The sequence below is a fragment of the Sturnira hondurensis genome, unplaced genomic scaffold (assembly GCF_014824575.4).
Source record: "Sturnira hondurensis isolate 20B ecotype Veracruz unplaced genomic scaffold, ASM1482457v3 Scaffold0009719, whole genome shotgun sequence".
Taxonomy (NCBI): domain Eukaryota; kingdom Metazoa; phylum Chordata; class Mammalia; order Chiroptera; family Phyllostomidae; genus Sturnira; species Sturnira hondurensis.
In genome coordinates this window covers 2831875-2858482 of record NW_028082350.1, presented here as the reverse complement: position 1 = coordinate 2858482, position 26608 = coordinate 2831875, and the positions used below count along the sequence as shown (strand labels likewise).

Sequence of the window (26608 nt, the reverse complement as noted above, 5' to 3'; positions counted from 1 at the left end):
TCTAGGCTGTAGGCGGCTTGCTTCCCTCCGCCTTTTCCCCTTCTAGTCTGCGCCCCCTCCCCCTCTCCCCGGAACCTGAGCTCGGCTTCTGGCTCCTCGGCTTCCTTCCCCCCTCCTTTTCCCGAGCTCGGCGGCTCCCGGAGGGCGGGGTATGCAGTTATTCAGGTTGCTGGGCAGGCGGCGGGCAGTAGGCAGCCGCCCGGGCCTCGGGATGGTGTAGCGGCAGCTAGACCTGAGAAGCAGAGGCCCGTACAGGGTATCCAGGTTACCGGGCCTGCTGGCGCGGCCCGGCGCTCTGCACTGTGGCCTGCAGGGCGCCGGCCGCCTGGCGGCGTCAAGTGGGTTAGGCAGGTTCCCGGGCCCCCGGCCCCCCCATCCGCCTCCCCGCCCCCCTGTGTTGTCGCCTCTCCCTCTTGCTGCTTCACTTCACGGGGCGAACATGGCGCACAGCTGTCGGTGGCGCTTCCCCGCCCGACCTGGGACCACCGGGGGTGGTGGCGGCGGGGGGCGCCGGGGCCTAGGGGGCGCCCCCCGGCAACGCGTCCCAGCCCTGCTGCTTCCCCCCGGGCCTCCAGCCGGTGGCTGCGGGCCGGGGGCGCCCCCCTCCCCCCAGGCTGTGGCGGCCGCGGCCGCCGCGGCGGGAAGCGGCGGGGCTGGGGCTTCAGGGGTAGCGGCCGCCGCCTCAGCACCCTCTTCGTCGTCCGCCTCGTCTTCGTCTTCGTCATCATCCTCAGCCTCCTCTGGGCCGGCCCTGCTTCGGGTGGGCCCGGGCTTCGACGCGGCGCTGCAGGTCTCAGCCGCCATCGGCACCAACCTGCGCCGGTTCCGGGCAGTGTTTGGGGACAGCGGCGGGGGAGGCGGCAGCGGAGAGGTAAGGGGGCGAGGAACCCCCAGGTCTGGGGTCTCGACCCTCTGCGGAGCCTCCTCCCCTCCCCCATCTGGGATTGTGGAGCATCCTAATTTGGGGACCATTCTGGGGTCCCTGAATCGGGGCAGTGGCCCTCCCATCTTGGGACCCCATACATGGGTTCAGTTTTCCCCAAGCGCTCCCACCCCGGCGTTTGAACCCATCTGGCTGAGTGCGTTTGCCTCCCCACTATCCTCCTGACCCTTGCCCAAATGTCTTGGCATGGACCCCTCGCTGGGGCTTCCCATCCCGGGACTGAACCCCTCCTCCCTTCCACAGATTACCTCATCCAAGCAAGATTCCTCCCACCCTCCCTCCTAGGGACCTGATATCCACACCCCGCCTCCCTCTCTGGGCAGATGTTCCATTCCACTCTTGGGGCAGTTTTTCTCTTGGGTATCTCTCGGGTGATGGCCTCATCCAGGTCCATAGTCTGTCCTTGGGGACATTGATCCTTCCAGTACCTTGCTTCTGAAATCCTGATGAATCCCTAGCTCCATCCCGGGGCTAGGTCCCTACTACCAGCCACTCCCCCTTCCTTCACCTCGCCCTGGTCCCCTACTCCCCACTCCCCACCCCCTACCCCAAGCAGGTAGATGCTCCCTTATCCCGCCCTACCCCCCACCTCCGGAAAAATCTTTCTTCCTTTGCCTTCCTTCACCTTCTTTCCCTCTGAAGATAACGGTGATATTCTATACAGCGTTCTTCTTCCCCATCATACAGAGCTACAGTTTCTAGCCTATTGGTAAATTACCTTCACTCCACCCTTTCCTCCTTCAGAATGATTAGTGACATCTTTGAGGGGAAATTGTTAACTGTCCCCTATGCTCAGAGAAGAGCATCTTCCCTCCATTCCCCCCGAGAGGAGGCAGGCTTTCCCTCCAGCTCCGAGGACGGGCCCCTGTGAGGGAGGTGTTTGTGGGGGACTTGGGCAGCACCCTCCCAGGGAAAGCAGCTGCTCTCCTACCCCACCCACTGCGCGGGAGAGCGGGCAGTCTCCAACCCTACCTCCCTTCTGGCCTCCTCTCCAGCATTGCATTATTGATCCACGTTTTTCCTAGGCCAATCCTGGGGCATGGAAGGGGTGGGGAAAGGGGGTTTGAGTAAGGAGAGTAGATAGGGACAGTTTTTCTTTAGTGCGTGGTGGTGGTTGCTTTTGGTTGGGAAAAAGGGAGTTATGAAGCAAAGTTATTCTTTAGAAAGAGTTAGGATTATGTCTCTGATTTAAGATCTTTGCCCCTTCCACATTAGTACTGGGGTGCGAATAGGGTTGCTTTGATAAGCATTATTCAGTCTCCTTCAGTAAAAACGAGAGTTGCCCTAGGAAGGAAAGTTGACTTGAGGTTCAGCCATGGCATTACGTATTTATTTTCCATTGGATGCAGAAAGGGAAATTTGAATTGCATGGGAGAGGGGAGAAGAGGATGAGGGATGCTAGGAGGAGGAAGAGCGTTCAGAGCCTAAAGGAAGCGCCGGGTATGGGGTTGCTGCTCTGCGCTGTTCTTGATTGAAACAGAAAGGGAAAGATAACCAGGCATTTCCTGCGTGCTCTGCTGTTAGTGCACACAAAATATCCTGGGCAAACCCCTATCTCCTATTGTGCCCCCGCACTCCTTTAGATAGAAGAAACATCCTGGGAAGAAGTGTTGGGGGGGGCGGCGAAGATCCCAGAGATCCCAGCCCTTCCTTTCAAGGAGCTGGCATTTTTTAGTTGTTAGTCTTCCTGCCTCCTTTTTAAAATCGTTTCTAAGGCAGCCTGATGAGACTGACAACAACCCGCCTTCTGATAGAGCAGGGAGGACATGATGGGGGCGTGTTCCTTGCTATGTAGCTAGCTGCAGTGGCCCTTTTCCCTGCCTGTCTCTGCTATATCTCCACCTCCTTTTCCCAGCCTTCAGAAGGCAGCTGCAGTCAGCAGGGTTGCTTGAGACTATTTATTGGTTGCTGTAGATTATTATTTTTTGAAAGGCCAATTCTGTATTTTTTAAGCTAACAACACAGATCCCATGTAGTTGGAGAACCAAAGGCCTCATACATGACAAAAAGACTGAACCGGTCAGGTTACTTGCATGGAGTTGGTGCTTAAATGTGAGTTGATTTTGCTTTTCTAAAAGATACAGCAGCAAAAAAAAAAAAAAGACATTTCATTAACCTGCATATTTTCAAACTTGAGACTTGCCTGGTTATATGTAAATTTTAGTCCCATGTATATTTGAGTATAATAAGAAAGTCTTTATTAGAGAAGCTAGTCTATTTTAAGAGGATCCTTGGACACCTTTTCTTTTTGTTTAGCATGTTCTTACGTATTTTGTATTGAAGGACCAAGTGTTCACATTCCAAATGTTATCATATTAAGAAAACAAAGTTTTATGCTGACAGTTTCCAATTACAGCTTTTTAAGAGACTGGTGAGAAAGAGCCACCTGGATTCAGGGACCTAATGTCTGGGCACCAGAATATTTTATCTGTTGGTCTTTGATAAATCACTTTTAAAGTTTTAATCAGGTGCTAATGTTTTCTTATCCACTGGCATTATTTTGCTTTGCAGTAGTATACAGGTAGTGAAGCCTCTTAAGGAATTGCAGTTATTTTAAATAATGTCATATTAGTAAGGTTTTTCTTTTAAAAGTTTTGCCAAAACAGTAGTTGCTTCTTCATTATGAAAAGAGTGGTTGACTGCTTATTGAACTTTATTTTTTGTGAATTGGGCTTAAGTGGACTGTTGTTTCATTGGTAAGCTTTTCATGTGATAGTTTGAGGCAATCTAGTATGAGTTGGTGGTATATACATTGATTAATGCTAATGCATAGTGATTATGTCCTTTGACCTGCTAGTTTTCTTCAATGTAGAAATCAAGCATTTTGTTACAGGGTCTTAAAAATCAATGATAAAGTTCCAAAAGGGAGGTTTAGCATTCCCCTAGACCAACATACTTACAGAATTCTGAAGATTGTTTCTCAGAATTCACTCAGCACCGTAGCAAGTCTTGCCTGGATTCATGAAGATGTGGTTTGTGACCCAAAATGTTTCTAGCCTTCTAGAATTCTCATTTGTTTTAAATGAATAATGACTATAACTTGTTCATAACAAAACCTAAGTTAATACTTATAGAACTAGTAGTATGTTAAGGTGATTGAAAGGTAATAGAACCAGATCACTTCCCTTTTTAAATTTCTTTAGCCATAGGAGACTTGTCCTTCACTGTCACACATTCCTAACTTCTCTCATTAAATATCTTTCTGGGTTCTACATATAAGAGTTACATACTACATATAAGAGTTCTTCATGACCAAATTCTTGTGGAATGGGTTTATTTTTAAAAATCTACATGTTGCTGGTCTTCTATTTTGGCCTTCTTTATGACAATTAAGAAATAGAATTTGAGTTTGATTTTTATTGAGCACTGTTAAGAAGTCAGAGGTCTGCTTTTGTGTGTTCATTCTTGCCTGCATAGTGTCTGTTACAATTTATTGAGGATTATCTCAGGTAGTGTTAGTGCTGTTCTACTTTGCCATCTAAATAAACATAGTACATGTTCTGTTGACTAGAATTGTTTGAAAGTAAATCCCATAAATGGTTAATTTATCAGCAACTAGTCTTTGTACCTTCTCTACTATGTCACAGAATGTTGGGAGCAAACTTTCCACTCTGATTGTAAAACATAGCAAACTTTAATTATATACAAATTGAAACTGAATTGCATTGGTATGTATTTGACTGGCAATTTAGTTGAGATAGACTGAGATGGGCCCTTTGGTTGGGCTTAGAAAAGATGATGGTTCTGTAGTGAGAGAGTATCTGTGTTGGGTTTTTCTCATTGTTGTATATTGGGCGTATGTACCAAGAGTGGGAGTTGCTCCTTCATTGCCTTTACAGCTAATCCTGAGCTTGGTGGAAGGAAAATGAAGCAGAGAATGCAAGTGGACTAGAAGAAACCTTGGAGTGGAAGCCTTTGGAAGTCAGTGGACTCTCTTCACACTCATCTCTCACTGTTCAGTTATGGGACCATAGGCAATTCACTTTTAACCTTAAATTTCAGATCTGTAAAATGAAATGGTTGGGTTAATATTAGCTCCTGAATTCTTTTCTACTCCTTTCCATTATGGAAAATTTTTGGTCAGGGCAGAACTTCTTATTTTATTTAAAGAGTCAGAGTTAGATGGTCTCTTTGGTTATTTTTAATATCAGGTTGTACATTTGCCCATTTAACTGGCATTATTGGGGAAGTTTTCATTCTATAAACAAAATATAAGGAGTTAACTGTATAGAAAAAGTTCTTTGCTGAAGTTGATGACATTGTAGATGTATGACAGGTCGAAAGGGCAGTTGTTTTCAGTGTAGTTAGTGTATTCTTCCAGATATGTGAGGTGTTTAAAAAAGATTTTATTTATTTATTTTAGAGTGAGGGAAAGGGAGGGAGAAAGAGAGGGAGGAAACATTAATGTGTGGTTGCCTCTTGCGTGCCCCCTACTAGGGACCTGGTGCACAACCCAGACATGTGACCTGACTGGTAATCAAACTGGGAACCCTTTGGTTTTCAGGCTGGCATTCAATCCACTGAGCCACACCAGCCAGGGCTAGATGTGTGAGCTTTTAAATGAAAAGAAAAATCCAGTATACTAATGTATTTATGACTCCAAAGTGATAGTATCTACGTTGCAGGGAGTGGTAGTTAATATGCTTTAAAATGTAGTATATAGTACTTTGGTTTGGTACTGAGTGAGCATCAGAAAAATGCAGTCTGTAGAACTTTTCTTCATCTCTCATTGAAAACCCTATGACACATGCCCATTTAATTTATTAAGGAAAACCTTCCATTTACTTATCCTGTGGGAAATAATTATTCACAAAATAGTAATTCATATTCTGATTGGAAGTTGAGAAAAGAAAATACACCCATCTTGACTCAGTTCCCATTTCTTTGCTCACCCCGGAGCTGTCCTTCCATTGAGCTGTGCAGACTCAGTACCTCTTGCCTTCCTTGCCCTGTGGCTAGAGGGGGGTTGCAACAGTGCTTTTTCTTACTCCGAGGGATCAAATACTTCAGTACCTCTCTCTTTTGGAGACTCACTGTATTTTAGTTGTAGGTCTCTTAATTGAGATGTTTTTGTGCCTGCCCACATTCCACTAGTGTTGGCACAGAATTTCAATTTGCTTCTAGATTTAACTGAAGGCCTTCTTGTCTGTTTCCATTCTTCCTCTGCCAGGGTGGAAAGCCCAGCAGCGTAGACCTTTGAGAAAGGGGGAAGCTTTGTGACTGTCACTACTTTGGGGAGGAATTTATTCTAGGATTGCTGGGATGAAACCTTCTTTTGTATGCATATGTTATTTTCAGGTATTAACAAAGATTAAATTACTAATGACTCTGACATAAGGTAGCTACATTTTAGTTAGTCCTTAACCCTGTAGGCACTAGTGGGAGAGAAAAAGCTAAAGAGTTTAGAGTTAAAAAGTATTTGTTTGGGTTTTACCTACATTGGTTTACAGCTTTATAAATAAAACCTTATATAGAGTAAATCACAGATGATTTTTTTTATTGTTGACTGGTAGGTGGTAAAGACAGTCAATGAAATTATTGACTGCTCCTACAATTGTACAGACTTTAAAATAGACTGAGTGAAAGTTAACTTTGAGATTTGAATTAACTTTTGCTTAGAAAAAACTTCAGGAGATTTTAGAAATTCTTGAATTAATTAAGAATACTTCTGGCCCTGGCTGGCGTAGCTCAGTGGATTGAGCGTGGGCCTGCGAACCAGACAATCGCGGTTCGATTCCCAGTCAGGGCTCATACCTGGGTTGCAGGCTGGTTCCTTGCAGGCTAACTACCAGCAGGGGACGCAAAAAAGGCAACCATACATTGATGTTTCTCTCCCTCTCTCCTTCCCCTCTAAAGATAAATAAATAAATAAATAAATAAATAAATAAATAAATAAATAAAAAAGAATACTTCTGTAGGCTTCAATATTTCTTGAGAAGTTTAGGAATTGGCTAGACTTTTAGAATAGTTTCAGAGAAAGGTAAAATATTTTTTCTGAAAAATGCAGCTTCACTTTAGTTTCTAATAGTGCTCAAAACACAGCATATGTGGTGTGCTACAGGCAGTTATATTTTTTATTAATAGAAAAGAACCTTAAATCCTTCACCCGGACCCAGATGGTTTCATTGATCATATCAATATGAGGCAGGCAGACAAAGGACTACTATTTTGTGTTATAGTCATTTCATTGGTTGTGAAGAAGACCTGAAAGAACAAAGTACAGGATCTTTATGGCATGCATTTAAAAAAGCTGGAGGCTTGCACTCTTATACCTGAGTGGGTGGTTTTATGGCCTAATTCTCTAATTGCTGGCATTTATGACAGTGTGGATGCCACTGGGCCCTGTGGCTGAGGTGGATTATATTGAGAATGGAGAGAGAAAAGGGATCCTTTGTTAGGCTTTTCATTTTCTCCTTCAATAAGATCTCAGAGAAAGCCCCGAGGAAGTAGTGAGACACTGGGACTGAGGGAATAACATCCCATAAAATGGTTATTTATGTTTTTAAGAGGGATGAGCTGCTTTTCTTGGCCTATCCAAAGAAATCCATACTACCACTGTTAAATATTTCAGTGAACTCTGTACCTTGTCAGGTTACAGACCAGAGGAAGCCAACCACTGTAGCCTCTGCCAGACATTTACTTTTAGACTAAGTAAGACATTTGAGAGAATTTTGTTCTGTGATTTGTAGTTGTTTTGGATGACCTACATTCCCTTGTAGGATTAGTACAAAACTTGTTAGAGGCCAAACTTGGTTTAACTTTTTAGATGTTGAATATACTACCCTAATTAGTTTTAACAGTTAAAGATATAAATGTAGGAGTTAGTTGGCAGTTTTCTGTGCTGTGTGTGAAAATTCCCCTTTCTTTGAAATGAGTACTTGTTTTTCTATTTGAAAAATAGACTGAAGGGAATTCCCCAGATATCTTACCTTTAATTATTGCTACAGCAATGCCCCGTGTAGGTAGCAGGTAGGATCTATTCCACTGGCATCTATTTCTGGAGTTGCACTTTTCTTCATATATTTTGTTTTCTTGCATTTCTGTTTTTGTGTTTGGTTGGGATAATTGGGCATAGAATTTTTTTATGTCTTTCAGCAGTAAGAGCTATGAACCTTTCTAACATTTGAACTGTTTTAATCCTTATGATCCATGCTTTGCTGAAGGTTCATTGTTGTTTCTCATTTTATAGCATCAAAGTATTGTAATTGTGGCTTTCTGTCTTGAACTAGAAAAGTAATGTTACTTCTGAGGAGTGTTTTTGGAGAAAAATTTTTTCGGGAAACTCTCCTTTGTATTGTCTTAGTTCTAAAAACTGGGAAGAAGTTCATCACAAGTAATCTACACTGAGAGTAATAAATATTTATACATGCCTATATTCAGCTTCTGTCCATCCATGAGTATCAACTGATTTTATGCATTTATTTATTAATTTATTATTTTAAAAGATTTTATTTGTATTTGGGGGGGGGAGAGAGAGAGAAACATTGAAGTGTGAGACAAACATAGATCAGTTGCCTCTTGTTACCCCCCAACTGTGGGGAACTGGCCTGCATCCCAGGCATGTGCCCCTGACTCAGAATTGAACTGGCCACCTGTTGGTTCTCAGGCCAGCACTCAATCCACTGAGCCACAACAATCAGGGTGAGTATTAACTAATTTTTAGTTTAAATACAAACATACAACATATTTTCTAGATTATTGCCTTTAATTATAAGCAGTAAAACCATATGGATAATATTTCTTTAAGCTTAGTTAATGAGGAAATCCTTTTATAATCTCTCAGATTTTTTATTCATATGTAAACACCTTTACCAAGGAGGAGAGTGCCTCATTATCTCATCTCTAATAGTATGAGATAGTGTAGCACAGAGTAATTAAGATCTGTTTAAACCTTGGGCTCTGGATTTAGAATGCCTGGGTTCAGATCTTGGCTCCACCATTTATTAGTTGAATGACCTTGGAAAAATTTCTTAACCTCTTCATTCTTCAGTTTCTTATAAGTTATTGGCAGTCATCTTCATAAAATTACTGTAAAACTCAATTGAAATTATGCATATAAAGTACTTAGTATTTTGCCTAGTACATAGGAATCCCTAATTATTATTAGGATTTGGGGATTGAAAGGATATGAATGCTATATAATCTTTTATACACTAAGATAACTGGTTTTCATTATTTTTACTTATACATGTATATACCTATTTGAGTGCTATAATCTAGACTTTAGAATGTTCTTTTTCTTCATGTATTTTATTGATTATGTTATTACAGTTTTCCCATTATTTTTTCTCCCCTTTGTTCCCTCCCCTTCACTCTATACTCCCTCTGACCAGCATTCCCCCCACACACACACCTCCACTTAGTGCATGTCCATGTATCGTACATATACGTTCTTTGGCTTCTCCATTTTCCATACTATTTATAACCTCCTCCTATCTGTTTTGTGCCTACCAATTACCAGTATGCTTCTTTAAAAAATTTTTTAAATTAAATAGCGAATGCCTTTTCTAGCTCTTTGCCATTCTTTTTTTTTTTTTAAGATTTTATTTATTTATCTTTAGAGGGGAATGGAGGAGATAGGGAGAGACATATCAATGTATGGTTGCCTCTCGTGTGTCCCCTGCTGGGAACTGGCCTGCAACCCAGGCATGTGCCCTGACTGGGAATCAAACCAGAGACCTTTATGGTTCACAGGCCCATGCTCAATCTATTGAGCTACACCAGCCACAGCTCAATTATACTTCTTTATTCCTTGTACCTTTTCCCCCATTTTCCCACCTCCTGCTACCCGCTTATAACCCTCCATGTGATTTCCATTTCTGTGATTCTGTTCCTGTTCTAGTTGTTTGCTTGGTTCATTTTAGATTTTGTAGGGTCAGTTTTGATAGTTGTGAGTTTGTTGTCATTTTACTGTTTATACTTTTGATCTTCTTTTTCTTAATAAGTCCCTTTAGCGTTTCAGACAATAAAGGCATGGTGATGATGAACTCCTTTAATTTGACCTTATCTGGGAAGCACTTTATCTGCCCTTCCATTCTAAATGATAGCTTTGCTGGATAGAGTAATCTTGGATGTAGGTCTTTGGATTTCATGACTTTGAATACTTCTTTCCAGCCCCTTTTTGCCTGTAAGGTTTCTTTTGAGGAATCAGTTGATAGTCTTATGGGAACTCCTTTGTAGGTAACTCCTTTTCTCTTGCTACTTTTAAGATTCTCTCCTTATCTTCAATCTTGGGTAATGTAATTATGATGTGCCTTGGTGTGTTCTTCTTTGAATCCAACTTCCTTGGGATTCTGTGGGCTTTCTACACTTCCTGGAAGTCTACTTCCTTTGTCAGATTAGGGAAGTTCTCCATTGTTATTTGTTCAAATAAGTTTTCAAATTCTTGCTCTTCTTCTCTCCTTCTGGCACCCCTATGCCTTGTATATTGGAATGTTTAAAGTTGTCCTGGAGGTTCCAAAGCCTCTCTTTTTAAAAAATTTTTAGACAGAGGGGAAGGAGAAAGGGAGAGAAACATCAGTGTGTGGCCACCTCTCGTGTGCCATCCCCCCCACTAGGGACCTGGCCCATAACCCAGGCATGTGCGCCAAGTGGGAATAGAACCAGTGACCCCTTGGGACACAGGTTGGCACTCAGTCTTCTGAGCTATACCAGCCAGGGCTCTCTCATTTTTTTGAATTCTTGTTTATTCCTTCTGTTCTGGTTGAATGTTATTTCTTCCTTCTCTAAATCGTTGATTTGAGTCTCAGTTTCCTTCCCGTCACTGTTGGTTCCCTGTATATTTTCCTTTATTTCACTTTGCATAGCATTCACTTCTTCCTCTATTTTATGACCATACTCAGTCATTTCTGTGAGCAACCTGATTGCCAGTTTGTTTTTTTTTACGATTTTATTTATTTTTAGAGACAAGGGAGAAAGAGGGAGAGGAACAGCAATGTGTGGTTGCCTCTCATGTGGCCCCCTCTGGGGGCCTGGTCCGTTACCTAGGCATGTGCCCCTTCTGGGAATCGAACCAGTGACCCCTTGGTTTGCAGGCCAGTGCTCAGTTCACTGAGCCACACCAACCAGGGCTGATTACCAGTGTTTTAAATTCTGCATCTGATAGGTTGACCACACCTTCATTGCCTGGTCCTATTTTTGGAGCTTTGTTCTGTTCTTTCATTTGAGCCATATTTTTTGGTCTCAGTGTGCCTGTTACATCTAAGGGGCAGAGCCTTAGGTATTTACTAGGGTGGGGCTTCTCACTTTGATGTATAGTGAAGCTGTATGTGGGGGAGGGATCAGAGAGGGAACAGTGCTGCTTGCTTGCCTCTTGGCTAGCTTTTAGTCACTTCCCCTACTACCCGTAAGTAAATTGGGCCTTTCTGGTGCTGATTCCAGGGTGGTTGGATTTGTGTATATCCCAGGGCCCTGTGGGTCTCTCCAATGAACTCTCCTGTGATTGTCCTGCTGCCACAACCCCCACAGGTTTTTTCAGTCAGAGTTTTGAGGCTTTATTTCTTCGTGCTGGAACCTCGGGTTGTATAGTCTGTCTTGCTCCCCAGTTGTTCCTCCTGGTTTATCTGCACACGAATGTGAGACCAGCAGGTCCTCCATCCACCACCTGGCCTCGAGTCTTTTCTACCCTAGCTGCTCTCTCTGCCCCTCCTCCCAGTCTGGATGAATGTTTCTTCTTTAACTCCTTGGTTGTTGGACTTCTATAAATTTTGATTTTCTTGTAGTATTTTTTTTTATTTGTTATTGTTCTTTCGGTTGTGCGAGGAGGCCAAATGTATCTACCTACGCCTCCATCTTAGCCAGAAGTCTAGAGTGTTCTTTTTTTTTTTTTTTTGAAAAAAAAAATTTTATGCATTAATTTTGAGAGAGGAAGGGATGAAGAAAGAGAAGGAGAGAAACAGTGATCAGTTGCTTCTTGTATCTGCTTCGACCAGAGACTGAACACATTGCTAAGGCATGTGCCCTCACTGGATTGAACTGACAACCTTTCACTTTGCAGGACAATGCCGGAATAGCTGAGCCTGGATGTTAAGTTCATCAGTAAGCTAGAACCAAACTGAAATCCAGCCATTCATCTTGGTAACAGTGGGTACCATTGGTGTAAACTGAAACATAATTAGAGATAAGGTAGAAAAGGGAGGAAAAAGGAAAAGACAGTAAATATGAAGGTAGAATACGAAGGAATACAGTGCATCTATAAATTGCATAATTATTAGGCTAAGGCAGCTGTATTGGAATTGCTTCTTTGGACTCTGTAGCTAGTGTTCCTTTTTAAGATCGTGAGTACTTGGTGATCCCCTACAACAACTAACTCTAAGGCTCTTCAGGGTTTTTGGCTCCTGGGTTGAGATCCATTACTCTATACTTGGTAACTATTTGACATTTGTTCTCATGTTTCTGCCTGGGTAGATAAGTCTCCAGAGATCAATGCAATTGACAGTTTAATTCTAGAAGAAACATTAAGTTGTAGGTTACAATTTCTGGGGTTTGGAACTTAACTTGAGAAATAAAAATAACCATAAGAAGAGTAGTCAAAAACAAATTAAACTTTTTAATTTTTAATTTTTCAATTACAGTTGGCATTCAAAATGATATTATTTCCAGGTGTACCGCATAGTGGTTAGATATTTGTATAAGTTATGAAGTGGTCCCCCAATAAATCTAGTATCCCCCCCCCGACACCACAAATAGTTAATATAATATTAATTGGCTGTATGGTCTATGCTGTAGTTTACATCCCCTCAGATTAAAGTTGAAGAATGACTAGTAGAGGGTAGTATGCTTAAGAAGGAAAAGTACAATTCTGATTTATCTCTCTTAAATAAAAAGTTTGCTGATATACACAATACACTATCTTTTGCAGTTAAACAGTTGTGCTTGTCATGTGGCTAATAAGTGGCGAAGCTAGAATTCAAATCCAAATCTATGTTTATTTGAAAGCTCACTTGTCTTCCCTGTACTGTTTTATCTTCAACTCCATTCACTTTCTACACCATCCAACCAATTTTTGAGGCTTGACCATGATATATGTGTAGTGTTAATTGTTCATGCTTTTCTTCTATATCATCCTACTTTAAATTTCCATTACCTTTGCATGGGTTATTACTATAATGTAACTGCCTTTATTTTCACTGTATACAGTGTTACTCATGGTTTTCTTAAAGTCACATCTGATTATATCACTTTACTCTTAAAATCTTTTGATTTCTTACTGAGTATAAAATAAGATTTAAAATTCTCAGCCCCTGCCCTGGCTGGTGTAGCTCAGTGGATTGAGCATGGGCCTGTGAGCCAAAGGATTACTGGTTCGATTCCAGGTCAGGGAACATGACTGGGTTGCAGGCCGAGTCCCCGGTGAGGATTGTGTGAGGGGCAACCACATATTGATGTTTCTCTCCCTCTCTTTCTCCTTCCCTTCCCCTCTCTTTCTCCTTCCCTTCCCCCTCCTTCTTCCTCTCTCCTTCCCTTCCCCTCTCTCTAAAAAAAATAAATAAATAAAATCTTTAAAAAAAATTCTCAGCCCTTCATAATTTAACTGGCTTACATTTCAACATTTTTAACATTACCTTTTAAATACATATTCTCATTTATGTGATTCAACCATATTGAACTACCAGTATTACATGTTCTCCACAGTCTTTATGTACCTGCTTTTATACTTTTGGGAATACCTCTTCTTTCCCTTAAAATCTTTACCATCTTGTCCTCCCTCTGGCTCGTTTATCTTTCAGGGCTCAGCTGGGATCCACAGATCCCAGCTCTTCTGTGAAGTTTTCACAGATACCTCTACTAGTTGAAACTCAACTTCTAATTTCATGTATTTATGTATGTATCTACATATGTATTTATTGTACTTTACACCTATCCTTAAGAATTTACTTAGGGATACTTTAAAGTGCAAACACTTTTTATTGTATCTTACTTTCCCTCATTAGATTGTGATTTCTTTAAGACATGGAACAATTTTAAGTCATCACTTATGTTTTATATTGTTTACAATGGTGAGTTTTCATATAGAAGGTTATCAGTGAGTGTTTATTGGATTGAAAATTTGATATATGTACAACTTTTAGGAATACATTGCAAGGACATATAATATAAGCTATTAATGTTGTACAAATATATTAGCAGGAATATTTTGAATAATTTTTAAAAGATTTTATTTATCTTCAGAGGGGGAGAGAAGGAGAAAGGGAGAGAAACATCAATGTACGGTTGCCTCTTGTGCGTCCCCTGCTGGGAACTGGCCTGCAACCCAGGCATATGTTCAGTTCCCCTCGGGGAATCGAACTGCAATCCTTTGGTTTTCAGGCCCGTGCTCAGTTCACTGAGCTACACCAGCCAGGGCTGAATAATTTTTTAAAAATAGTAAACTAAAGTATCACAGAGGAGGACTTCCGCCAAGATGGAGGAGTAGGTGGAAACACTGCCTTCTCTCACAACCAAGTTTGAATACAACAAAGGTTTGATGAACAAAGACGCAGCCAAAGAACAGAAAATTGAACTATAAGGAAGTCTGACAAAAACCAACCCTTCAACCGGATGGGTAAAAGGGACGGAGCCAGCAGGGGAGCAGGGTGGGGCAGGAAAGATCTCCCAACCCCAGGCGCCCAGGCAGCCGGGATAGCATCCGGCGGACCCAGTGAGGGCATAGGCTGGCAGGCAGGCCGTGGTCACACATTCACGAGCAGATAAACCAGCAGAGGAGTGAGCAGTGAGATAGAACAGGCAGGCCCCAGTGGTGAATCCAGTGGCGTTGGGCTGAACGCAGTTGCACAATTGCTTGCAGTGGAATGCGCACAGTGGGACGGACCACCCGGCCCCAGCGGCAGCGGGAGGCAGCAGAGGCGGCCTGTCATTGCTTTCCTTTGACCCCGCCCCCACATACAGCGTCACAACCCAGCGACTGAGTGGCCCGACCATGGTGAACACCTAGGGCTCTGTTCCTCATATGTAACAGGCACAAACAGTCCAAAATATGGCTCAAGAAGAACTCAAAGCCCCAGAGCCAATAACTCTAAGCGAAAAAGAAATAGCAAGCCTCTCAGATGCACAGTTCAAAATACTGGTGATGAGGATGCTCACAGAACTAGTTGATTATAGTCACAAATTAGGGGAACATAAGAAGGCTAAACTGATTGAAATGAAGGGAAATGCACAGGAAACCAATAGTGATGGAAAGGAAACTGGGACTCAAATCAAGGGGGTGGACCAGAAGGAAGGAAGAAATGACCAAACAGAAAAAAGTTAAGTTACAAGAATTCAAAAAAATGAGAGGCTTAGGAACCTCCAGGACATCTTTAAACATTCCAACATCCGAATTATAGGGGTACCAGAAGGGGAAAAGAAACAGCCACAAGTGGAAATCATATTTGAACAAATGTTACAGGGGAACTTTCCCAGTCTGGCAAAGGAAATAGACTTCCAGGAAATCCAGGAAGCTCAGAGAGTCCCAAAGAATTTGGACCCAAGGAGGTACACACCAAGGCACATCATAATTACATTAGCCAAGACTAAAATGAAGGAGAGAATTCTAGAAGCAGCAAGAGATAAAGGGACAGTCACCCACAAAGGAGTTCCCATCAGACTGTCAGTGGATTTCTCAAAAGAGACCTTACAGGCAAGAAGGGACTGGAAAGAAGTATTCCAAGTCATGAAATCCAAAGACCTACTTTCAAGATTACTCTATCCAGCAAAGCTTTCATTTAGAATGGAAGGGCAGATAAAGTGCTTCTCAGATGAGGTCAAATTCAAGGAGTTCATCATCACCAAGCCCTTATTACATGAAATGTTAAAGGGACTTATATAAGAAAAAGAAGATAAAAAATATGAACAGTGAAAGGACAGCAAACTCACAGTTACAACTACACCTAAAACAAAAGCAAACCAAGAGGACAGCTAATTCAGGAGCGGAACCACAGAAATGAAGAACATATGGAGAGTTAGCAATTGGGTGGGGGAGAAGGTACAGAAAATAAGTAGCATAGATGGTGGGTAGAAAATGGGGGCAGGACAAGAATAGTATGGGAAATATAGAATCTAAAGAACTTGAGACCCGTGGTCATAAACTAAAGGGGGGGAGTGGTGAAGGAGGGGATGTGAGGGTGGAGGGGAATGAAGGGGGAATAGAACAACTGTAATGGTATAATCAATATATTTAAAAAATAAATGTAAATATATATATACCAAAAAAAGTACCACAGAGGAAAGTCTAAGACCCATCTAAGGACATTTTNCCCGTGGTCATAAACTAAAGGGGGGGGAGTGGTGAAGGAGGGGATGTGAGGGTGGAGGGGAATGAAGGGGGAATAGAACAACTGTAATGGTATAATCAATATATTTAAAAAATAAATGTAAATATATATATACCAAAAAAAGTACCACAGAGGAAAGTCTAAGACCCATCTAAGGACATTTTTTTTGAAGTATAAATTGGGGTTTTAGAAATGATGTGGTGGTGTCCTGATGGGATGGCATCACCTCTTTTGTAGCCAATACTAGCATTGATTCTCCCCTTGCTTGAATGTTGTTTCCATTTCTAAGTTCCTCAACTTAAAAGGAAGGAGGAGACTCAAAAGATGATTATATGATTGGAAGTCAGTCCTATGAGGAAAGGTTGAGAGGTTGAGAGGCCACTTAGTAACTCCAAAAAACATGAATGGATCCATTGTTAAGAATGGTAACCTGCTGTTTTATAGCTCCGCTGATTTGAGACTAAGAGAAAAGTAGGTTTAAACTCAAGCAAAGGGTAGTTGTGTAAAGAATTTGTTGCTAGTGGTGGTTGTCATTATAGTGATGATAACAGGTTACCAAAATAATTTTATGATCTTCTCTGGAGGTGAATTTTTAAAATGTGGTCCTGCCTATGTATAAAACATATATATGTGTGTAAATATGTTTTTGTGTGTTTGTGTATAAATATGTCTTTTATACATGCACACCTTTCAAGCTACCGTCTCACTTTCAATCAATAAGTATGTGTATATATTTTTAAAGATTTTATTTATTTTTAGAGTGTGAGCAAGGGAAGGAGAAAGGGAGAGAAATAATCAGTGTGGTTGCCTCTCATGCACCCCCTACTGGGGACCTGGCCCCCAAACCAGGCATGTGCCCTGACTATGAACTGAACCAGGAACCCTTTGGTTCATGAGCCTCTTCTCAATCCACTAAGCTACACCAGCCAGAGCTCAATAAGTATATATTTATTCGGATCCTAGAGCACATGGATCATGTTTTGTACCTTTTAATATTACCCAAGAGGTCCTTAGAGCCTGGCTGGCACCCTAGGAAGTATTTGATTTGAATTGTCAATTTATGGCAGTAATTAGCTTAAAATAGTAAACTCCAGAGAAATGTCATTATGAAATTATTTTATAGTGGTTTTATAGGAGAATAAAATTTTAGTAGATGGAGCTATGAAAGAAATCCTAAACATCAAGAGAAACCAGGGAAAACAGTAGGTGTGCTTTCAATATAGGAAACAAGTAAGTATTTGTAGCTTTTATTTTTTTAAAGATTTTTATTTATTTATTTATCTTTAGAGGGGAAGGAGAGGGAGAGAAACATCAATGTATGGTTGCCTTTCATGGGTCCCCTGCTGGGAGTTGGCCTGCAGAGAACCGGTCTGCAACGCAAGCATGTGCCCTGACTGGGAATCGAACTGCAATCCTCTGGTTTGCAGGCCCGCGCTCAATCCACTGAGCTACACCAGCCAGGGCAGTATTTGTAGCTTTTATAGTTGTAGTTGAAAGAGATGGACTTCTCTTGCTTGTGGATATGTTAGTAACAAGTGCTGTGTAGATCCTTTCCCATCTAAAGTAAGTTTCCTTCATGTGAATGAGGACTAGAAAAGTCTCTGACCCTTAGATTTTGAGGCTGTATAGAGAGCTTGCATCACTCAGAATGAAACCTTTTAGGTATGTTGGGTTGCACAAAGCATTTCCTGTATAGTCAGAATGAAAACTGAATTGGGATTATTCATACAGATTACCAGGTCTGGGCAGACTGCTATTAATACCAGTTCAGTTTCTTACCAACTCTTAGTTCTAAAACCTTGATTGAGTTACTGAAGCTTTAAGACTTTTGAATATCGTACTGAAATTGTGTATAAATTCCTTCTTTTAGGGGAATCGATACTTGGTTTATTTAAGATTATTCACATATAATGAATATTTTCTAAGTTTCATTATAGGAAATGCTGTCCAATCTTACTAAATGACTGGAGTTTTAAGGTGAAGCTGGACTGTTGCCGGAATTCTGCAAGTGGTGGAAAAGTGAAGGACAGTTTGATTCCCTAATTGTAAAATTGGGTGTCATTTGAGAAACTCTGGGAATTGGAAAATATAAAAGGTTCATACTTTGTATAACTTAATTGCTAGTTATACAAGTATAATTTAGAAAGCAAGAGATTATAAAAGCAAAGAATAATTCTTATGATCCTTCCTTCTACTTGACATACTAGTGTTCGAGTAATAAAAAAATACCAGGACTCTTTTTAAAGAGTAGGTAATGCCCCAGAATGTGGGCTGCTCAGAATGTGATGGCAAACATTCAAATATAATGTAGGTAGAAGAGAATCCATTGGTTTTTCAAGATATTAAGAACATAAAACTTCTCAACTCACATATTAAACATTAATTTAAAAAATATTACCCAAAATATTGCTGATGTGGCTCAATGTATTGAATGCCAGCCTGCGAACCAAAGGGTTGCTGGTTCAGTTCTCAGTCAGGACACATAAGGGGGTGTGGGCCAGGTACCCAGTAGGGGAGCTTGCAAGAGGCAACCACACTTTGGTGTTTCTTTCCCTCCCTTCTTTCTAAACATAAATAAATAAAATCTGTTTAAAAAAAAGAAAGAAAGAAAATCCCTTAAAAAAAAAAAGATACCTGGATCAAGCCCTACCAGTGTGACTTGATTGAGGCACCTTCCCACAAACCGGAGAGTTGGGTTCAATTCCCAGTCAGGGTATGTGCCTCGGCTGCAGGTTTGGTCCCCAAATTAAGGCTGCATGTGGAAGGCAGCTGATCAATGTTTCTTTCCTCTCTTCTTCCTTCCCTCTCCCTCTCTCTAAGATAAAATTTTAAAAATATTGGGTAAAAATTGTGTTAGCTGACTTGGTAGCATTGTTTTGTTGCCAAAAAGGAATGTTCACTTTTGTCATCTAACTTACCATTGCTCCTTCAGAAAACTAAGTATAGAGAGATATCCCCATTTACCTGTAGAGGGAAAGAAGTTGTGAATTCCTCAGTATTATTCTTGTTGGTGGTGGTCATACAATAGCCCATCTTCCCACAACAAAGGATGCAACCTGAGTTTTGCACCAAGATAAGAACAAGTAGGTGTATGGAGGACTAAAACCTCCTATAATAAACAAAAACATCTCTGAAAACAGTGTTGGTGTTTGTTTAATTTTTCTAGCCTATTCAAATGGATCTGGTCATTTTGTGGTATTTTCCTATTAAACAGGAATAAACACTATGATTGTGATGATTAACTAAATGTCTACAGTATATATGTTAAGATGGTGTATTTCTTCTGCTGCAGCAAGCGGGGAAGCCAGTTTAGGCTTGGAACCTAGGAGTCTGAAAATATACCTTTTTTGCTAATTTGTTTTGATCTTTAAGATCCTGCAAAGTAATTTGGGGCATTGCTAAGAGTCTATTGTTTACTATGTAGTGTAGTGAGTTTATTTTGCTGTTTTTAAATTGTTTTCCTAAGACAAATGTGTAATATTATGGCTACCCTTTTTTTAAGTATATTTTATTGATTATACCATTACAGTTGTTCTATTCCCCCCCCTTCATTCCCCTCCACCCTGCATACCCCCTCCCCCATTTCCCCCCTTTAGTTTATGTGCCCGTGTGACAAGTTCTTTAGATTCTATATTTCCCCTACTATTCTTGCCCTCCCCCTGTCTATTTTCTACCTACTGTCTATGCTATTTTCTATACCTTCTCCCCCCTTCTCCTCCTCCCACTCCCCTGTTGCTAACCCTCCATGTGATCTCCATTTCTATGGTTCCACTCCTGATCTAGCCGTCCTCTTAGTTTGCTTTTGTTTTAGGTGTGGTTGTTAATTGTGAGTTTGCTGTCCTTTCACTGTTCCTATTTTTTATCTTCTTTTTCTTAGGTAAGTCCCTTTAACATTTCATATAATAAGGGCTTGGTGATGATGAACTCCTTGAACTTGACCTTATCTGAGAAGCACTTTATCTGTCCTTCCATTCTAAATGAAAGTTTTGCTGGATAAAGCAATCTTGGCTGTAGGTCTTTGGATTTCATTACTTGGAATACTTCTTTGCAGCCCCTTCTTGCCTGCAAGGTCTCTTTTGAGAAATCCACTGACAGTCTGATGGGTACTCCTTTGTAGGTGACTGTCCCCTTATCTCTTGCTGCTTCTAGGATTCTCTCCTTCATTTTCATCTTAGCTAATGTAATTATGATGTGCCTTGGTGTGTTCCTCCTTGGGTCCACCTTTTTTGGGACTCTCTGATCTTCCTGGACTTCCTGGAAGTCTATTTCCTTTGCCGGATTGCGGAAGTTCTCCTTTATTATTTGTTTAACGAAGTTTTCAGTTTGTTGCTCTTCCTCTTCCTCTTCTGGCACCCCTATAATTCGGATGTTGGAACGTTTAAAGATGTCCTAGAGATTCCTAAGCCTCTCCTCATTTTTAAAAATATTTTATTTATTTATCTTTAGAGGGGAAGGGAAGGAGAGAAAGAGAGAAACATCAATGTATGGTTGTCTCCCATGGGTTCCCCGCTGGGAACTGGCCTGCAACCCAGGCATGTGCCCTGATTGGGAATCGAACCGCAACCGTGTGGCTTGAAGGCCCGAGCTCAATCCACTGAGCCACACCAGCCAGGGCTCTCCTCATTTTTTTGAATTCTTGTTTCTTCATTTTTTTCTGTTTGGTCATTTTTTTCTTCCTTCTGGTCCACTCCCTTGATTTGAGCCCCAGTTTTCTTTCCATCACTATTGGTTTCCTGTGCATGTCCCTTCATTTCAATTAGTTTAGCCTTCTTTTGTTCCTCTAATTTGTGACTAAAATCAAGCAGTTCTGTGAGCATCCTGAGCCACCAGTATTTTGAACTGTGCATCTGATAGGTTGGCTATCTCTTGGTCTTTGCTTAGAAGTATTGGCTCTGGGGCTTTGAGCTGTTCTTGAGCCATAATGTTTTGGTCTGTTTGTGCCTGCTAAGCAGTGAGGGGCAGAGCCTTAGGTGTTCACCAGGGCTGGGCCACCCAGTCTCTGGGTTGTGATGCTGTATGTGTGGGCCGGGTCAGAGAGGGGCAATGGCTCTTGTTCCACACTCTCTCTGGGATTTTGGTCCCCTCTGCTGCTTCCCGCAAGTAAACCGGGCCCCTCTGGTGCCAGCTCCCTGGTGTGTGGGCTCGTGTACCTTCCAGGAGCCTGTGGGTCTCTCCAACAAACTCTCTGTGAGCCTGGGAGCTTCTCCTGGCACCTCGACCCCGAAAGTTTTTCCAGTTGGTGCTTTTGGGCTTTAATTCCTGTTGGTGGGGCCCTAGCCTGCACGGTCTGTCTCACTGCTTGCTCCTTCACCTGGGTTATTTGAGTGTGAATGTGTGACCTTGGTCAGCCAGGTGCCTTGTGCCCCCACTGCATCCCGCTGTTGCCACCCCACACCTGGGATCTGCCAACCTCCGCCTGTGCTCCTGGGTGGGTCAGGTCACCCTGTCCTGCGCTACCCGGCTCCACCAGCCGCTGACACCGCCCCTCTTACCGGTCTGACTGAATGGTTCATTGTCTCACTTCCATACAGTTCAATTTTCTGCGTTTTTGTAATAAAACTTTGTTGTCTTTAAACTTGGTTGCGCTAGGAGGCATAGTGTTTCCACCTACACCTCCATCTTGGCTAGAAGCTACAGGAATTCATGGCTACCCCTTTCTGAAGCAGGGTAGATAGAGTTCACCTGTCTCATTTGCTTAGCTGTTTTGAGCATTTTTGCTTCTTGGCTCTTGTTAACATGGAGTTGGGATGACAGGGGCATACTTTCTCTGATTACAAAGTGGGTACATTTGTGACCTGGCCAATGTGGCAGAGTTAGAGCAAAATCTTGCAGCCCAAGGGTTTGGGGGTTTGATTCCCAATCAGGGCCACGTGCCTAGTTTGCGAGTTCATCCCCATGCCAGGCACTTAGGGGAGGGAGCCAATCAGTGTTTCTTTTTTACATTGGTGTTTCTCTCCCTTACTCTCTACCTCTCTTTCTAAAAAGCAATGGGAAAAAAATGTCCTCGAATGAGGATTTTTTCAAAAGTGGGTACATTTGTGTTTTCTAGGTGACAGTTGCTAGGTAAAATCCAATTTAATATTTTAAAACAAATTTCATTCTGATGTGGGTGAAAATTTTACCAACCATTGTTAATGAAGAACAGTGTGTTGTCTTTGCACTGTTTAATCCTAGGTGACGTTTGGATTAACATTTCTCATTATCAGGAGGTGGTTATATTTAAAGCAGTTAATTTTTTAAAAGATTTTTAATTTATTTTAATTTTGAAGAGAGGGTATGGGAGGGAGAAAGAGATGGAGAGAAACATCAGTGTGTGGTTGCCTCTCGAGTGCCCCCTACTGGGGACCTGGCCCACAACCCAGGCATGTGCCCTGACTAGGAATCAAACCAGAAACCCTTTGGTTCACAGGCAGCTATTCAATCCACTGAGCCACACCAGCCAGTTTAAATCACTTCCTGTTATGTATTCAAATAACCGCTGTTTTTTTGATGCACCATTAACAAAGAACTTGACATGGCCCTGACCCTACCAATCCTGACAAGAGACTTGTGATGTTAGTTCATTAACTGCAATTCTCTCATGAGTAGATAGGTTTCAAAACCATATTGATTTAAGAAATTTGTCATTTTCTTTTTAAAGATTTTATTTCTTAATTTTTTTGGAAGCTTTCTTCACTTTTTTTTGTTTGTTTTTGTTTTTATAAAGATTTTATTTATTTATCTTTAGAGGGGAAGGAGAGAGGGAGAGAAATATCAATGTATGGTTGCCTTTCGTGCGTCCCCTGCTGGGAGATGGCCTGCAACCCAGGCATGTACCCTGACTGGGAATCGAACCTCGATCCTCTGGTTCGCAGGCTTGTGCTCAATCCACTGAGCTATGCCAGCCAGGGCTTATTTCTTAATTTTAGAGAGAGGGGGAAGGTGGGAGAAGGAGAGATAGAGAAACATTTATGTGCGAGAGATACATCAATCAGTTGCCTCTTTCATGCCCTCAGGAGATCTAGCCCAAAACCCAGACATGTGCCTTGATTGGGAATCTGAATTGGCCACCTTTTGGTTCCCAGACCATCTCTCAATCCACTGAGCCACACCAGTCAGAGCAGAAATTTGTCTCTTGGTGTTTTTTAAGATTTTATTTATTTACCTTTAGAGAGAGGGGAAGGGAGAGAGAAAGAAAGGGTGAGAAACATCATTGTGTGTTTGCCCCTCACACATCCCCTTCTGGGGACCTGGCCCACAACCCAGGCATGTGCCCTGACTGGGAACCGAACTGGTGACATTTCGATTCTCAGGCCAGCACTCAATCCACTGAGCCACAGCAGCCACGGCCAAAGAACATCTTTTATGTACTAGGTAGATGCCCGACCACTAGGGCATTGGCATTGAAGAAGTCCTTTCTCTCATGAAACTCACTATCAACTTTCTTTCTGCTGAGCTCAACTTCAAGTAATACCATATATATTTTTGCATGGCAACATTGCTTGTAATAGCCAAAACTGATAACAACTTACATGATTATGAGCAGAATAGATAAATTAAGTATGGCACAGTCATGCAGTAGGGTAACATGCAGTCACTATATCCAACAAGAAGCAAATTGCATGACAAAACACACATGACATCATTTACATAAAACAGCATGCAACGCAGCATTACATATTGATTGGAGATACAGGTATAAAAATATATGAGAATAATAAGTCCCAAATTTAGGATATTATTTACCCATAATAGGAAGATAAGAAAATGAGGTCTAGGATGGGTCAATTCTATTTTTTTTAATATCTTATTTTTACTTAGAGAACTGAAGGGAGGGAGAAAGAAAGGGAAGAAACATCAGTGTGTGGCTGCCTCTCACGTGTCCCCCACTAGGGTCTGGGCCTGCAACCCAGGCATGTGCCCTGGCTGGGAATTGTACATGCGACCCTTTGGTTCGCAGGCTGGCACTCAATCCACTGAGCCACACCAGCCAGGGCAGTAATACCATATATTTTAAGTATTAAAATTATACTTGGCAAGATACCTTGGAAATTGATCATTTGAAGGTTGAAGCTCTCAAAACTGTTAACAGTTGTTCTTGGGAGCGTTCCAAATAGTATTGTTCATTTACTTGAGAGACAATTATAACAAGTGTAACATACGAATCAAGATATTTTTAATATTCTTTTTATAATATTTTCATTTACTGATTTTAGAGAGAAAGGGGAAGGTGGGGAGCAAGAGAGAAACATCAATCTGTTGTTCCACATATTTATGCATTCATTGGTTGCTTCCTATATGTGCCCCAGCTGGATATTAAACCTGCAACCTTGGAATATTGGGATGGTGCTCTTACCAACCAACCTACCCAGCCAGGGCCAATAGTCTTAAGTTGTTTAATAGCTCTTCCCTTCCTATTATTCAGGAGCTTAAGTAGCATGTCCTCTGCTGCCTTAAGTACCTCTCTCCAATTGCACTCTAGAGTCCATCCTCCCCTCATCTACTCAGGGTTCTTCTTGCATTTACCTCCTTTCTCTTGCATCTACAGTTTCTCTCTCTCAACTGGATTGGTATCTTCAACATAAAACTGTCTTAATATAATCCTTTTAAAACGCCCTTGACTCCATGTCTTCTCTAGCCACTCCCCAATTCTCTGCTCCTTTTCACAGCTAAACTTATTGAAAGTGCCATCTCCTTATTCCATTCTCAGCCACTGCAATTGGCCTTCTATCCCTATGACTACTGAAATATCTTTTATCAAAGTCCCCAAGGACCTCTCCAGCCAGATTGAATACATAATTCTCAGTCGTTACCCTATTAGACTTTTGGGCAGCATTCCTTCTTGAAACACTGTTTTCTTGGTCTGTAACACTACACTCAACCAGCTTATTTATTAACTGGTTATTAATTTTCAGTATTCTGTATGGCTTTCCTCTCATTAACTCTCCTGAATGTTAGAATCACTTAGAGTCTACTTTGGCTGTCTTCTCTATCTATTCTACACTCTCCCTAGGTGATCTTATCTATATGCCAAGGATTGCTAAATCCACCTTTAACCCTGTTTAACCCTATTTCTTGTAGTCCAAGACTTGTATAAACAACAGCCTACTTGACATTTCCATTTGACCAATAATAATAGTGGTTAGTGTTTATTGAGTATTTACTGTTGGCCAGGTACTGTTCTGAGTACTTCATATGTGCTGTTTCACCTAATCTTTTTTTTAAAGACTTTATGTATTTACCTTTTAGAGAGAGGGGAAGGGAGGGAGAAAAAGAAGGAGAAAAACATCAGTGTGTGGTTGCCTCTCACATTCCCCAACTGGGGATCTGGCCCACAACCCAGGCATGTGCCCTGACTGGCAGTTGAACCAGCAACCCTCTGATTTGCAGGCCGGCACTCAATCCACTGAGCCACACTAGCCAGGACTGTTTCACTTAATCTTGACCACCCTTTGAGGCAGCCACTACTATTCCCAGGCAAGGAAACAAGATTCACTGAAGGACTTGGGTATTTAATACGTATCTTAGACTTGCCATGTCCAAAAGTCTTGATTTTCCCTTTCCTTATTTTGCAATGACTGCTACTTACCCAGTTTTTCAGGCTTGATGTTTAAGAGTTTTCCTTTTTTTTTTTTTAAAGATTTTATTTATTTATTTTAGAGGGAGGGGAAGGGAGGGAGAAAGAGAGGGAGAGAAACATTAATGTGTGGTTGCTTTTCACACACCCGCCTTCTGAGGACTGGCCTGCAATTCAGGCATGTGCCCTGACTGGGAGTTGAACTGGCAACCCTTTGGTTCACAAGCCAGTGCTCAATCCACTGAGTCAAACAAGCCAGGGCTTAAGAATTATTCTTAAAAGCTAAAGTCTCTCCGCACTAACTCCAAAATACCTTCAATCCAACTTCTTATGAATCCTACCACCAAAGCCCCAGATTTATCCATTCTAATCTTTTGGCTGGACAGCTTTGTCATCTTGCGTCTTATCTCACTAAAGTTCATTCCTCACATAGCAACCATGTTCTCTAAGATTAAGTCATTCAAATCTTATTATTACCTCTCTTTAAACCTATCCCTTCCCCACCCTACTAAATCTAAATTCCTTTTTATGGCCAACAAAGCCATACATGAGCAGGCCTCTGTCCAAGTCCGCTTCTTCAACACCATGTCTTTATTTTGACTTGTACTGCAGGGTCATGCAGGCTGTTTTGTTTGTCACACATGCCATGCTCGTTGCTCTCCCTGGGCCTTTGTGCTTAGTGTCAGTCTAGAATACTACTAAACCTGGATCTTTATATATCTGTCTTTTTCTCATCATTTAGATCTAAAGCAAGGTTCAGCAAACTTCTCTGAAAAGAGCTAGGTAGTCACTGTTTAAACAACTCACCTGTGCTGTTGCAGTATAAAAGCAGTCACAGACAGTACATGAACAAATGAG

At 41.7% G+C, this 26608-nt stretch overlaps 1 protein-coding gene across 6 annotated transcripts in view; it reads left to right on the top strand.

Moving 5' to 3' along the window:
- Positions 1-398: 398 nt before the first annotated feature.
- Positions 399-26608, top strand: part of KMT2A (lysine methyltransferase 2A) — a 106704-nt gene continuing 80494 nt past the window's right edge. For 4 of the 6 annotated variants that reach the window (XM_037057455.1, XM_037057459.1, XM_037057458.1 and 1 more), the window contains exons 1-2: positions 400-871; positions 2897-2995. In XM_037057455.1, coding sequence (XP_036913350.1) covers positions 440-871; positions 2897-2995 — 531 coding nt within the window. In that variant the 5' untranslated portion in view covers positions 400-439. Of the gene's footprint in view, positions 872-2896; positions 2996-26608 lie in introns of all 6 variants that reach the window. The other 2 variants (XM_037057457.1, XM_037057456.1) reach the window with 2 other exon arrangements.